The 15,796-nt window shown below is 23.9% G+C and overlaps 5 protein-coding genes across 5 annotated transcripts in view; 2 read left to right on the top strand and 3 right to left on the bottom strand.

Moving 5' to 3' along the window:
* The window catches only part of Phum_PHUM379640 (exocyst complex component, putative), a gene marked incomplete at both ends in the record, with an annotated part of 3,298 nt that extends 2,057 nt beyond the window's left edge, over positions 1–1,241 (bottom strand). The window contains one exon of the mRNA XM_002428363.1: positions 27–1,241. Coding sequence (XP_002428408.1) covers positions 27–1,241 — 1,215 coding nt within the window. The remainder of the gene's footprint in view (positions 1–26) is intronic.
* A 1,146-nt stretch (positions 1,242–2,387) lies between these two features.
* On the top strand, positions 2,388–4,125 carry Phum_PHUM379630 (farnesyl-pyrophosphate synthetase, putative; the record flags this gene model as incomplete). Its single annotated transcript, XM_002428362.1, has 6 exons — positions 2,388–2,518; positions 2,666–2,831; positions 2,916–3,050; positions 3,122–3,487; positions 3,560–3,772; positions 3,925–4,125. The coding sequence occupies 6 exons, from the start codon at positions 2,388–2,390 to the stop codon at positions 4,123–4,125; spliced, it is 1,212 nt and encodes a 403-aa protein (XP_002428407.1).
* Positions 4,126–6,087: 1,962 nt separating this feature from the next.
* On the bottom strand, positions 6,088–11,232 carry Phum_PHUM379620 (uncharacterized protein; the record flags this gene model as incomplete). The annotated part of the gene is made up of 12 exons (XM_002428361.1): positions 6,088–6,327; positions 6,673–6,989; positions 7,096–7,609; positions 7,776–8,009; positions 8,092–8,440; positions 8,544–8,947; positions 9,029–9,385; positions 9,545–9,703; positions 9,803–9,917; positions 10,045–10,115; positions 10,590–10,811; positions 11,005–11,232. The coding sequence occupies 12 exons, from the start codon at positions 11,230–11,232 to the stop codon at positions 6,088–6,090; spliced, it is 3,210 nt and encodes a 1,069-aa protein (XP_002428406.1).
* A 1,472-nt stretch (positions 11,233–12,704) lies between these two features.
* On the bottom strand, positions 12,705–14,178 carry Phum_PHUM379610 (Hydroxyacylglutathione hydrolase, putative; the record flags this gene model as incomplete). Its single annotated transcript, XM_002428360.1, has 6 exons — positions 12,705–12,832; positions 12,907–13,051; positions 13,336–13,439; positions 13,521–13,689; positions 13,769–14,021; positions 14,066–14,178. The coding sequence occupies 6 exons, from the start codon at positions 14,176–14,178 to the stop codon at positions 12,705–12,707; spliced, it is 912 nt and encodes a 303-aa protein (XP_002428405.1).
* A 1,533-nt stretch (positions 14,179–15,711) lies between these two features.
* Positions 15,712–15,796, top strand: part of Phum_PHUM379500 (transcription factor AP-1, putative) — a gene marked incomplete at both ends in the record, with an annotated part of 774 nt that continues 689 nt past the window's right edge. The window contains one exon of the mRNA XM_002428359.1: positions 15,712–15,747. Within this exon, the coding sequence (XP_002428404.1) occupies positions 15,712–15,747 (36 nt within the window). The remainder of the gene's footprint in view (positions 15,748–15,796) is intronic.

Raw genomic sequence — 15,796 nt, 5'->3', positions numbered from 1 at the left:
TCAGAATTTTGAGATTTAAAGTTTACTTTATTTCTTTTAGAATGATCGGATGATTCTAACACCAAGTATTTATCCTTTAAATCATTCATTGAAACAAGGAGATGATTGGCAAAACATTCAATACCCAACCAAGCTGGATCTCCAGGAGTTTCTAAATGAATTAAATTTTTTATTAATTTTAAATAATCTTCAAATGCCATTGGGGGATCTTCTAAATTTTTTTTGATAGCTTCCCTAGCATGACCAATTCTGTTTTCAATTTCGGACAAAGCTTTTTTAAATACAACAACATCTTTATCTCCGAATAAACTTTTTACTCTTGCATAATCATTTATAACAACATCAAAATCTCCTTTGAGAATATTTTTTTCTATTAATGATGGTAAACAGAAAAGAAATTTAAATCTAGTTAATACTGTTAAAGCATTTCTGGTAGCATCAGCTTTTTCTCTTTTAGTTAAAACTTCTTGAAATAATCTACAAGCCTCTTCTTTTGATATTTGAATTTTAATTTCTAATTCTTCTCCAAATTCATCCTTGCCTTTTAAATCACCTTCCAATTTTTCCTTAAATTTAGCCAGCATGTCAATTTGATCAATAACAGAACCAACATTAGACTTCAAAAATGAAAGTTGTCCTTCCTTTTGAGCATCAACCCTTCTTTTAAGATATGATAAACCAGCTTTCAAATCATCAAAATTTGTACTGTTATGATGTTCTAAAAGAAACCATCCAGAATTAAAATTTTTGGAAGCCAAATCTCCTGAGCCATTTGGAAATAATTCATTTAAATCATCCTCTGGCATTTTATTTTCATTTCCTTCAACAGAGAGACCTAGGGGATCTTCTTGTTGATAGCTTGTAGGAGATAATGATCTCCTACACCATGAAAGTGTGTGCACTGGAGCCTCCTCAACCCATACAGCACTTTCCTTTGTCGGACCAACTGTTTCATGATATGCTCTAAACTGCACAGTGCAACTACCTATTCCACCTTGTTTTGTCGTGATAATTATATCACCTTTTCCTTTCTCGGGTCCCGATCGAGCTATAATTTTATTAGGAGATTTCCAGTCTGCTGAAAGTGTACAATCACAGCCACAAATAAAAACGCTTAATAAGTCATTAGATTTTTGTCCGAAATTTTCTCCTCTGATAGTGATTTTCGTTCCAGGGGGACCTTCCTTAGGAGAAATACCCGTCACTATGGGTGCAAACGAGGATAATACAGTTTTTTCCATTGAAATTACAATAAAATTAAAACACTAAAATAATGACAGAAACTTAAACTGAGTTTTTTTTTTTTTTTTTTTTTATATACATGAATATTAATAAGTAATTAAAAATTATAAATTTGTTATTTCCAAATAAATAACAAAAAAAATTGTTTTAAATAACAAAAAAAAAAAAAAATTCAATAAAATCTTTCATTCAGATACATGATCTGAATAAAATGACATGTCTAAGAACCTAAAATGAAAACACTTATTCTGATTCCACGCTTTACAACTTTACATTGAATACAGTTAAAAATGAAAAAAAATTAATAAAAACCATTTACATTTTATATTTTTTGAATCACATATTACGTATTCTTTTTTTTTTTTTTATTTTAACCAGCAGTATTCTTCATCTGTAAGATTTTACAAAGGGTGATTTTAGTTAAAAGCTTAATTTTTAACTAATATTAAATTTTTTTAAAATTAAACAAATACATACATACATATACATATAAATTGATTTTATTTATTAGAGTAAAAAATGAATAAAAATAATTTTTTTAAACGTCTTACGTACACATTTTAAGAAAAAATAAGGGCAAAGCTTAGAACACAGGTCAAATAAACAAAAAAAAAAAAAATATATTCTTTAGAAATTTCTTATATAAATCCAAGATGTTAATCTATTAATTCGAAAACAGTAAAAACTTTTAAAAACGATAATCTCTCGAATGGGGGGGATTTATATAGTATTCGAATAAATACAATAAAACTTATTCAATTTATTTTATAAAAAATTTATTCATCTATTTGTTAGTCTGTTAAACAAATTGTTGTAACACGTTAATTTTTCATATTTTCATTATGTCTGATAATGGCTTTTACTTTTATAGTGGAAAATATTTAAATAAGCAGGATTAACCTGTTTATGTTAGTTTCACCTGCGACCCAAGCAATTAAAAATACATATTTATATATATACATGAGAATATTATATTTTAATCGAATAGACGTGTTGAGTTTAATTTTTTTTTTTTTTTTACGCAGGATTTTGATCTGGTGAAATAGTTTATTATGATAAAACTAAGAAAAACTAATGCGATTATATGAGCGCATATTTAAGTAATATTTTATTATAAAAGTAAATAAATATTGATAAATGTTAAAATGCTAAGATCAATATTTCTACCGTTTGTATCAAACTATAAGGGTGGCCATATGCGGATTAAAAAATCTATTGCCATTTTCATGCCAAATTATTGCAATTATGAAAATTATGTATTTAGTCGGGATCAAAGGTTTGTTTGAGAATAATTTTTATAAGGTTTATTTATGAAATATTATAAACTAAATTAAAATTTCAAAATTTTTAGTTATACATGTAAAATAAAAATTTATTTAAAAAGTGGTAACCTGATGTGTGTTTAAAATTTTTTTTTTTATAGATATTGCTCCTCTGACACAAAATTTGTTCCAAGAGCAATTAAAGCAACAGCAGCCTCCAAAGATGAAGCTAGAGAATTTATGGGGATATTCCCAGATTTAGTAAGAAGCATAACTGATTCTATAGGGCACAATGATGGGCCAGAATTAGCGAGATGGTGTACAAAGGTTCCAAGACAAAACAATAATATTTTTGCCTATTGTACACTTTTGAAATTTATATATTATTTTAAAGCTTTTTTCTGATTTTAGTTATTGCAATATAATGTTCCAGGAGGAAAAAAAAACAGGGGTTTAGCTTTAGTTGTGACATATAAATTACTGAAGAAAAATGTTTCGAAGGAGGAAATTTATTTGGCTCAAATCATGGGATGGTGCATTGAAATTGTAAGAAATTAAATAGCTTTTGAATGTAAGTCAAATAATTTGGCTAAAGAAAGTATTAATGTTTTTTAAAGCTTCAAGCAAAACTTCTGATAGCTGATGATATAATGGATAATTCTTTAACTAGAAGAGGTCGTCCATGTTGGTATTTAACTCATGATTTAGGAACAAAAGCCTTAAATGACGCACTGCTTTTAGGAGGGAGTTTGTTTCAAGTTCTGAAAATGTATTTTAAAGATAAAAGTTATTACATTAATATTTTAGAACTATTCCACGATGTTATGTTAAAGACATTTTTGGGGCAACATTTAGATACTCATACAAGTTTAGATATTTCAAAAGATTTAAATAAATTTACAATGGCAAGATATAATTTAATTTGCAAATATAAAACATCTTACTATTCGTTTGTGCTACCTATAGCTGCTGCAATGTTTATGGTATGTCACTTTACATATATATTTTGACTTTTCTATAAAATAACACTTGGCAACTAATTTTTATGAGTAAAGGCAGGAATAGATGATCATGAATTACACAGACAAGCCAAAACAATTCTTTTGGAAATGGGTCATTTTTTTCAAGTTCAAGATGACTATTTAGATTGTTTTGGGGATCCTGATGTAATGGGGAAACATGGTACTGATATACAAGATGGAAAATGTACATGGTTAGCTGTTGTGGCATTGCAAAGAATCAATAAGAAACAGCGCAAAATTATGGAAGTATGTATCCTATAAAGCTTTCAATAATTTTTTTTTTTTTACCCTTGCGATTCGTAATTATTATTATTTTTTTAAATGCATATGCAGTGATCCGTTCGAAAATAATTGTATTGTTGAATGGTTTTTTTTTTATATCATGGCTATATTTTTAGGAATGTTACGGCCATACAGATCCCCAAAAAGTAAATAAAATTAAAAAATTATATGAAGAAATTGGAATTCCAGCTACTTACAGCACTTATGAAGAAGAAACTTTTAATATTATATCAACTCACATTCAACAAATATCACAAGGTTTGCCACACGAACTTTTTTTGACACTCATGAACAAAATTTATAGGCGCCAAAATTAGTTAAAAATTTCATATAGATATAAATTATTAATCAGTATGGTAAACATTTGAAATATCAAGTTCAATTTTTTATACAAGTTTTTTTACAATTATTATTACAATTAGAAAAATCATTAAAAATTCAAATTATATTACAGTAATTTAGATAATAAATAAAAATCAAAAAAAAAAAAAAAAATTTATTGCCTTACCAATTAAAATGTTAGTATTGAAAAAAAAAATAAATAAATAAATAATAACAAATTTAACATGAATTTTTGTGCGCGGAATAAAAGTAAAAGTGATACAAATATTACGTATTTATTTTTTTAAATTTTTCATTACAATTAAAAAAAAAAAATTATTGAAATTTAACCGAGCATAATTATTATATAAATAAAAAAAAAATGTTAAGACTACTTTACATATAAAAAGAATATATAAATATTAAAAAAAGGGTAAATTATAAGGGTGAATTTAGTAGTAAGTAAATTTAAAAATTAAGCCAGATAGGAAAATAAGTAACAAATATATCTTTTTTAACAAAAAAAAATTAAATCTAAATGATTTTTAGTAAAGATTCGAACAAAGTACATTAAAATAGTTTAAGAAATAAAAATATATTCTATAATAAAGCCAAGAAATTTAATGTGTTCAAATAATTCATAATAAAAATTATAAATTAATTAATTATTATAAATAATTTAGTCTATTAAGAACGAGAAAAACAATCGACGTTATCGACAAAAAATTTTTTTTACCGTTAAATCCTTAATTTAAAAAATTACAAAATTTGATAATAATTATTTAGTTTAATTAATAAAATTAATGAAATAATTTCCACGGGGGAAAAAAAAATTGTACCGTTAATAATTATTTTTGTTTTATTAGAAAAAGATAAAAAAGTTATTTATTATCAAAGAAATCATAATTTTTTTTATTTTATATATAAAGTAAAACATTACAAAAATTTTGATTAATGTTTGTTAGTAATAAAATTTACTAAAAAAAATTTTTTTTTTCTTTTTTTAAATATTAAAATTAATAATAATAATTGTATTGTTTAATTACTTTATGTGTTGTTGTCATTTCACAGCATTAAAAAATGACTTTCAGTCTTTTGTAAAAATAAATACTAGTAAAAAAAGTTTTGGAAATTATCTATTATGATTGTATCATTAAAAAAAAAAATAATAATAATAATTATAAAATATAAAATTTAATTAATAAACGTAAATGTAAAACTCTCTAAAATTATTATTAATAATAATAATAATAATACTAAATTTAATAATCTAACAGTTTAAATAATTTCAAAATAATTATGCGACTAAAAACTTATATATTCACAAATGAATGAAATGAAAACGTATTACTATTTCTATTATTATTATTATTATTATTATTATAAATAATAAGTTAAAAAAGGTGATTAAAATGTTACAATATAATATAAGTAAATAAAAAAGCTACGTAAATAAATCAAAAGTTACTTGATTATAATAAAAATTTTTTTTTTTTACTAAATATTTGATATCTAAAAAATGATTTCATTAATTCGTTATTAAAATAAGCAAACATTGATAAAGCAAAAAAAAAAAAAAAATTATAAATAAATACAAAATATAAATAACGTTGTATATGTTAAATATGTATATATATAAATAAGTATGAGCGTCCTAAATATTAATTACAATTTATTATTTTTTTATAGCAGTGAAAAATTGGAAGTCTTTAATTGAGATAAATAAATTTATTAACTAAATATATAATTGAGATAATGTCCTAATTATATAACTGAAAATAAAAATTATGGTTATTATGGTTGTTTTGGACATTATTACATACCGTTAAATATAAAATGTAAGCAATTTGTTCAATTCTGTTTTTGTAGCTAACTGTACAAAAAAAAAAAAAAAAGTTCTCTTATAAAATCGTGTATAACAAAAAAAAAAAAAAAAAATTTTTTTCAAGTTTTTCTACTTAAGGAGGTACATAAGGGGGAGGTTTCCTATAAGTCGGAGTAGGTTTCGGACGAACGTTACGCCCCATATCCTTAGTGGAAGTAAAAGGAGGAGGAGGTTGATAAGGACCATCATCAACCTCTTGAACCGATGTATTATTGTGATTTTTTTGATACTCGGGTGGTGGAAGAGGCGGTTTTTCTTCTTTCATGATAATGGGACATTTATTTTTGATTTCAGGCTTTTCTTCTAGTTCATCCTTAAAAAAACGAAAAACAAAAAAAAAATTATTTTTTTAAACTTTAACTATTCCTGGCATGAATAAGTGGAGTATAACTTTATGCTTGAGGAATTTAATTGAGATTAATACCTGAAAAATAAAGAAAATTTTTAAGAAAAAAATCCAAAATACCATGAAAATTGACCAGTGAAAAAAAAGTATGTTAATAATTGTACAAAATTTTTTCTAACCGAAACTTACAATAATTTATCTTTTTAAATATAAAATTTCTAATATTTCAATGTTTATACTTAAGAAAAACATTTTTATAAAATTATAACAATTGGGAACATTAAAAAAAAAAAAAAAAAAAAAACTTTTTACCTGAAAAATAACGGGTATTCCTTTACTTCGAAAACTTTGTCTTTCATCTTCATTAATGATTCCCATTTTATTTGAACGTCGTTTGCAATAGAAAAAACATGCTATTATTGTTGCCACGATAATCATTAATACCACTAGAATAACGGGAACAACAAAAGTAAAAAGATAATCTTCGCTCACTCCTACTGGGAAAAGATTATCATCCAGTGGAGGTACCGAATCTTCTGGCTTGTGCAAAACAGTCAATTCTCCTTGACATGATCCAGCAGGTTCTAATCCCACGGAAATAACAGGAAATTCGTGCCCCATAACGGATACTAAAATGAAAAATTTTTCAAATTAAAAATTAATGTTTTGTATCATTCTATAATATTAATATTAAAAAGTCATACACAAATTGGTTTGTTGCGAAAATTTTCTTACCTAATCTTTCGCTCATAGATTCATCATCATTAATAAGAACTTCTCTGAGTCTACGAATTTCTTCAGTTGGGCACTTGTTTGTAGGCAGTGTTCTATTAAACCACGTTATAATAGTCGAACCCTCACTAATGCTTTCTAAAATGATAGCATCCGTTGAAGAATCACCGAAGAGTTCGGTAATTCGTTCGACAAATTTTCGTTTCAAAAAAGAACTGTTTACAAAAGTTTCGTATAAAACATCTATTGCTATTGTAAATTCTACACTATAAAACTGCTTAGGTTTCGGATGAACTACAACAATAAGGCCATCGTTAGCAGTTAAACCTTCTTTATCTTCACAAACTAACTGATATTCTTGACTTTTAACATCTGATTCCATTGGCAATCCATAAAACTCTTGATTTTTCGAATCAAATTGCAACCACTGCTGAGAATTTAACGGTGTTCGGTCCATGTTTAATAATGATACTTTTAATTTTCTCGTACTACCATCCTCTGGATCATAACAAGTATCCTAGAAATTTAAAGTTAAAATTTATTACAGTGTGTTTATTCATTTTTACAATAAGTATTGCGTAATAATGTCAACAGAGCAAAAAAAGTTAAAGAAACTAAAGTAAATATTAGAGACCTGCATTAAATTAATACAATTAAATAATTTTTGTTTTACATATATTCACCTCAGGGACTTTGAACACTAGTAAACAACCAGCTGTAGCATTGACTTGATCAATTTGATTTCTAGGCACAGGAGAAAAGTTCATGTGAGGATTCACAGGTGGTGATTGTGTATAAATACTCGATGTGCTTTCACATTGTCCTATTCCTAATATTGAAACTTTTTTAACAGAAATTCCACTCCCTATAGCGTGCTGAAATACTTCATTAACCCCTCCTTCTCCATCTGATATGACCTGCATAAAGCAAAACATAAATCATTAATTTTAAAAATTAAAAACAACTTTAAACTTAATAAGAGAAAAAAATTTTTCTTACCTTGAATAAGTTATCAATATCGTTTCGAGGACAGTAACTTTTGGGAAGAGAATCATTGGTCCAAGAGAAAACATAAGGAATCTGATTTTGGGAGATTGACCTGATCGTTATTTGATTAGAATCAGGATCCCCATAAACTTCCACTAATGAATTGACTATTTTTTCTTGCCAATCGAAAGCGTGGGACCAATTCGCGGTGAGAACAATTTCAAGAATAAATTCAAAATTTACTGCTCTATGCCCTTTATGATGTTGAATTTGAAGATTAAAAGTATCAGAAGCGATATCACCATCTTTGTCTTTAGCTTCAATGATAAACTCCCATTTAGAAACATGCTCTTCCAAAGGTCTGCACAATACAAAAGACAAATAAATTCAGTTAATGAAATAAAAAATAAAATATTAAGATTAATTATTTGTAAATTTATTAATAAAATACTAATTTGTCTTACATGGCTAATAGTTCTTGATTTTTACGATCGAATTTTATCCAAGAGTTAGTAGGTATAGGAGTTTCATCGAGATTTTTAAAATTCAGATTCAAATGACTAGTGGATCCATCTTCTACATCCGAAAATGTATTTTCTGGAATTTTAAATCTTAATATTTTACCAGCGGTGGCTGCTATTTTTTTCAGTCTATGAGCAATAATCGGTTTAAAATTTTTAGGTTCGATATCATCTGTTATTGAAGGTGTTATAGTATCTATTCTAGTAGAAAAATTCGAAACAACTTTAAAGCTTTCTGTTGTTAAATAATCAAAAAAACTCTGTTCTGTGATGTTTAAGGATAAATTATCCAAAGTTGTATCAGTACTATTAATTTCGCTCGTATTAAAATGAGTAGGAACTTTGACCTAAAATAATAATCAGTAATAAACGACTTAAATTATGACAAAAAATTTTTTAAATATTTAAAAAAGAGAATGAGCACTTACAATTTGTGATTGACCATGATATTTTTTATCATCTGGCATTTTATTCGGTAAACCAAAAGTCGTTGAGGAAGTAAAGCCATCTTCAAATACTGTCGTCGGTTGAATGGAAGCTTTTTGCGTTGAGCGTTCGGGTAAGAACATGGGAGTCGAAATGAGGACATCGTCATAATCGAAGAGTAAAGAAGTAGATGGTAAATGATATTGAACTTCATTAGGTGTTATTTCATTTCCTTTTACAGTATCAATAATTTCACCGTGATGATGTCGATGTGGATGAGGACTATTTGTAGTAGTAATTGGTTCATTATAATCATCTTCATTATCTTCATCGTCTTCGTAATGATCACCAGATCCAGCCTGATTTAATTTTTTTGTTTATATGTATTTTGGGATAAGTAATCAAATATTTACTAATAATTTATTTATGTTATAACAAGTAATACTTATAAACTGATACCAGTTTACGAATATTCATTAAAAACATAAAACAAATTTTAAATAAATGATCTACAATACCTGTCGTCTTTCTCTGAAATGAAAAGGAAATTCGTTTTTTATATGCCACGATACAACAGGATGCAATAAAACTTCAGATAAAGTACCATCCAATGCTTCAATTTTGATTTTATCAATTAAGGATTTGTATTCATTTTTTATATTTCTTCCACAACCAACCTTAAATTTAAAAAACATTAAAACAAAGTTTTAAATAATTATTATTATTATTATTATTATTATTTATTTGTCGATAATAAAGTAATAATTAATTTGTACCTGAAATGAAACTGATGCACAACTGGAATGCAGAGATTTGTTGATGTTTCCAAAGCCCTCCAATAAATGGAAATCATTAGAAATACTCCATTTATTCAAAAGAGACTTTTCTTCACTTAAATAAATTTGATTCTGTAAAAAAAAAAAAAAAAAATTAATTTAAAAAATTAGGTTTTTTTTTTTTTTTTAAAATAATTTACTCGTAAAAAAATTAAATATTACCTGATTTAATCCTAAATAACCTGAAATATTTTCTACAATTATTATTTTGTTTTTTGGATTTATTTCTTGTAAGCCTACATCCAAGAGTATGCTTAAAAATAAAGAATCCATAAAATTTTCACAATTATCCTGAAAAAAAAAAAAAAAAAAGAAAAATTTTATAAGACCCTATGAATATCCTTGTATGATATAATATGAAATAGGAATTTTTTCATTGAATTTAAACGTTTTTTTTTTTTTTTTTAACTAAATAAGAATAAATTAAGGTCATCCTTAATTTTTTTATTAAATCACAAATGTTAAAAACATGAATGAAATGTTTAAAATAAACCATTTTAAACTGTATTATAATTTTATAATAGTAAAATTTTTTAAGATAATTAAGAAAGTGCTGGTAATAAAAAAAAATATCATGGATGCTAATTTATCGAAACAATTCGTAAGAAATTAATTTTTTAATTTAATAGATAGCTTAAAAACTAAATATTTAGTAATTTATATATAATAAACAAAATAAATGAAAATCAGAGGTTGCAGAGGTTTAACTTAATAATAAATGAAATACCTTAACATATTTCTCTGAAATGTAAGCATCCATTGCGTTTTCAATTACTTCAATCGCAAATACATCACTCGATTTATAAAGCGCTCCTGGAGATACTGCAGTTACTGATATATAATAAATACCTGTGTCATCAACACTTGGCACTCCTTTAAAAACTCCTTTTTGATCAAATACCAACCACTCAGGCAAATCTTGAAATTTATCACCATGCTTTGCATAAGACTGAAATAAAATTTTCCTTATTTAGACAGCTCATTTGTTATAAAAATATTGCAAAAAATAAATGCAGTACGTAGCAAACTTAATTTTTTTTTTTTTAAATACAAATTTTTGTAAAGAAATAAAAACTATTTTGAAAATTGCTTATAAAAAACATTTTTATAAAATTATAGTTAATTACTTCATAATAATCAACATCTCCTTTAAATGAATCATTTGGAATAGTAAATGTGAAAAGTTTTCCAACCAAACATTGTAAATCTGATATTCCCCAAAGCCTGTGAACTGGTTCTATATTAGAAATAATTTGATCAATATCTGAATGAAGTTCTTCAAATGCAATATCATTATCTTGTAAACCAGAAATGGATATTAAATGTAAAAAAAATGAAAAAATAAGTTGAATATATTGCAGGGCATCCATTACTTTCTTATTTTCTTTAAAATTATTGGAAGCCAAAAATAATTTTTTTTGTCTGAAACAAACAGAAATTTTTTTTTTTTTTTTTTTAATTAGGTAACTATAAAAAATTACTTTCGGGAAAAAACTTAACTTTTTTTTTTTTCCTTAAAAGTAAAAGAATAAAACCTGAATAAAAAACTTTTACATTTATCAAAATACAAAAAAAAAAAATTCAAAAATTATAATAAATTACAAAACCTTATCAATGCATTTTAATTAGACAAAAAAAATTTTTTTACATTAGAAAAAATATTACTAAAATTCAATAGCAATGTATTAGCAGCGGAAACAACCAAAAAGTTCATGAAGATTAAGTAATAATAAATTAATTTAAATATTTTATGATTTACACTAATAATTATGAAAGGATAACGATTTGAATTAAATTTAAAAAATATAATTAAAATGTTATTAAATGGCTGAATAAAAAAAAAAAAAAAAAACTTTGGAGTTTCCATTTCCAAAAATTATTATAACACCGGAATTTAAAAACAAACACAATTCCGAATAAAAAAAAAATTATTTCATAAAAATTAAAGAAAAAAATAAATAAGATTTTAAGAAAAAATAAAAATTTGAAAATAATTTTTACACTTAATAATACCTTACCATTTTTAAAAGAATTACTTTTAAGAAACAATTTGCTAGGTTAAGAATGAAGCTAGCTAATGGTACACACACACATTTAAATTCCTGCGACGATTCTTTGCACATAACTCTATAATTTCTTTTATGTGTATTTATATCAGACTCAATGGCTCTTAAAAATTATTATTATTTATCTTTTGAAAATAATATTTTTTATAAATATTAAGGAAAAAATTTTCTTCTCATATTTTATTAAACTCCTGTTTAAAATTTATAAAATATAATAAAAAATGAATAATTTTAAAAAGATAAAAATTAAATGTAAATTAATGAAAAAGATATTATTGTTTCAAAAATAGTTAATAGAAACTACAGAGTAATAAGAATAAAAAAAAATTTACTTATTTTTTTTATTTTATTTCATATTTGATCCCTAAAAAAAAAAGACGGCAGTGAAAAAAAGTTATTTGTAAACCAGCTTTTTTTTGTTAACAGTTTATTACACTTTAGCATTCGAGTTAATAATCATAATCACTTTCAAGGTTTTCATATGTTTGTTATTTTTTCTAATTTTAATTATTTTTTTTTTTTTTTGGTAATTACAATTAACAGATTTAAAAATGATATTAAAAAATAATTTATTTACTACAAAATATAAATCATAAAATTTATTAGCCAAAACAGATATAATGTAATATAACGTTATATATATATATACATCATTTGTTTATTATATATGTAATAATTAAAAAAGTTTTTAATTAGCATTTCATATTTAATTTACTATAAAATAAAATTGTATTGATTTAAGGAATGAAAAAAGTATTGTAAACAATAATGTTTAATTATCCCTTAAAATTATCTTTTTTAGCGCGCAACGCTCTCATTGTATCAATGGCGTTTGAATGACCCACAAAACTTTGAACTGATGTTGTATTGACACGTAAAAATGGATTCGTTAATTTTTCATCTTCTAAAAATTAATAATTGCCTTTTTAATAAATTACTTTTTATTAATTGCATCCTATATAAATAATTATTACGTACTGATTGTTGAAGGTACCGTAGGTTCATTCAATTTCCTTTTTTTTTCAGCCCATTCGATTCGTTCTTGTATATTTGAATTTTTCGGTTCAACCATTTTTGCAAAACTTAAATTATTTAATGTATATTCATGACCACAAAAGACTAGCTAAAAAGTTAAATAAAATTATAAGTATTCCACATTATTATTGACATTTTTTACAATTTTCTTTATCATATTTTATACACATCAAAAAAAAAAGATATTCTAGATTTGTCATTTTTAAGTTTGTAAAGAGATCCTATGCAGCTGAGATAAATGCTTTTGATTTAATTTTTATTTTTATTTATGTCATAGGTTACCTAATAACAAATTTACTAATATTTTAAATATTAAAAATTTTTTTCAAAATTAAGACTGCATTAAAAAATTAATTGTAAATGTAAACTTACAGTGTTATCAGGAAGTTGGCCTAAAATCTCAATGAGTGCTTTATACATTTGTTCAGCACTTCCTTCGAAAAACCTTCCACAACCTGCTATGAATAAAGTGTCTCCTGCAAAATTAATATTACAAATTATTAGTGTATAAATAATTATAAAATTTTTTTAAAATAAGAAAATAATTAAATTTGTACCAGTAAAAACAGCAGAAGGTTCTCCATCTTGTTTAATAAGGTAGCAAATATGTCCTGAAGTGTGACATGGTGTAAAAAGACATTCGCCATGTAAATTTCCAATATGGAAAGTATCATTATGTCCAACTTTTTTCGATAGGCCCTGAATTCTGTCGTCCCCTCCTAAAACCTTAAACAAAAAAATAAAATTTGTTACTTTTATAATAATACCATTAACTGTGTTTAAATAACAGAGATAATAAGCTTACAGTTAAATTAGGCAATTTTTTAATTAAAGCACTATTTCCTCCTGCATGATCCCAATGATGATGGGTAGTTAGTACATATTTAAGATTTACATTTTCCTCACTAACAGCTTTTAAAACTGTATCTGGAGCAACAGGATCAACAATACCCGCATCTTTTGTTCTTACATCAATAATTAAATACATATAATTATCTTGTAATGCAGGAAGAACTTTTATTTTCATGTTTCCACAACTCATTGATTTATACATGGTACTATATTTTAATGCAAGATTTCGGCAATGACTGCAAAGTAAAACAAAAAATAATTGAATATTAAAAGTGATAGATAAAATATCCTATAATAAGTTAGACAAAACCATATTTTTACTTTGTAGTTTTTAATTCTTACTATTGAGAGGAAAAAACACATAAAAGACAATTTAGTTATTATTTTTAAATAAAGAAATTACTGATAATCTGTTAATACCGCAGACCTACTTTCCAAAAACAAAAAAACCAGGTACAAAAATAATTTTTTTTAAATTGAATTGTTTAAAAATTTTTAACATGTTTTCTTAATCTTTACTTTTTATACAATGAAAAAAAATTTAATAGAAAAAAACTTTCTTCAAAAAAAAAAAAAAAAAAAAAAAACCTCAATTTTTATGTTTACAAAATGAACTTTGATCAAAGTTATGAATGGTAATTTTTTTTTCAAAAATTTTTTTTTTTAAAAAAAGATTTACAAATTTTTTATTTTAATAATAAAAAATTAAAGTTTTTTTACCTTTAAAAAGTAGTTTTAACATAAAAAAAATTTCTTTTCCAATAAAAATTGTCAAATTTTATAATTATATTTTGCTACTCACATGAAATTAGTTATAACAAAATAAAAAAAAAATGTAAAATATAAACAAAAATCAAAAATAATTATAAATTTTTTAATACATTATATAATAAATAAAATAAATGTTCAAATTACATAATATTTTCTTATTATAAAATTATAAATAATCTTTTATAATTCTTTTAAATGCTTTGGCGCCTTAAAATAATTTTTTTCTTTTTAAGATTTTTATGTATTGTGTACAAAGTCATATGAGAATATTTACATTTCTTTTTTTTAAACAAACAAAAATAAATTTTTTTTATGCGTAAATTTCATACAATTAAATATTTTTTAAAAAATTTTTGATTAATTTGCAAAATAAGAATTATTATTTTTTTTTATATTCGGATAAAGGAAGTTAAAAAGTGTAAAAGGAGAATCCATAATCCAGTTCTGAACGGTTCAACCAATCAGATTGTTAGAATATTACGTATATTAAAATTCTAACAACTTGTTTTTATGATTATAAAAGATTAAGATGACTCACAAAGTATTCATTTTGTGATTGTGACGTTGTTATAACTGTTATACCTAAAGCCTTAAAAAAAAAAAAATATTTATTTTCTACTGCGACGTAAAAATAATTTTTTTAAAAAGGTAAATATATATTTCAATTACCAAGCTAAAAAAAAAAATATTTATATATATATAAATAGTTTTGTAAGTTTTAATAATTTCATTGTTCAATATTTATCATTGTTTCACAATAGAAAACACATTTACATTTGGTTACACCTAATTTTACAAATTTAATTTTTTTAATTTTTTTTTTTCAATTTTTTTTAAAAATTTTTAATTATTTGAATTTATCTAAATGAAAATAAGAATTTATAATAAGTAAAAAAAAATTTGGCCTTTTGATATTTTAAGAAAACAGCGTTCATATCATAAAATTAATTTACATTGTAATTTCCTTTATATAAATAAACATTTTCATTTTTTTTTTGGGTGAAAAATTTAAAATAACTTGAATAAAATAATTTTTTATTTCAAAGTGATTAAATACAAAAAATATAATTTATGATGTTTTTGTTTCAGTGTTTTATGAAACTAATTTCATAATAAAGTGTTAAAATGCAGGAAAGTGATAAAAAACATTCACAATTGGATGTTAACACGAGGAAAAAAAATCTAACCCTAGATCTACATTCAAATCATA

This window comes from Pediculus humanus, genomic scaffold (genome assembly GCF_000006295.1).
Source record: "Pediculus humanus corporis 1103172107855 genomic scaffold, whole genome shotgun sequence".
Lineage (NCBI taxonomy): Eukaryota > Metazoa > Arthropoda > Insecta > Psocodea > Pediculidae > Pediculus > Pediculus humanus.
The sequence above is the reverse complement of the archived record's forward strand: the minus strand, read 5'-3'. Positions and strand labels throughout refer to the sequence as shown.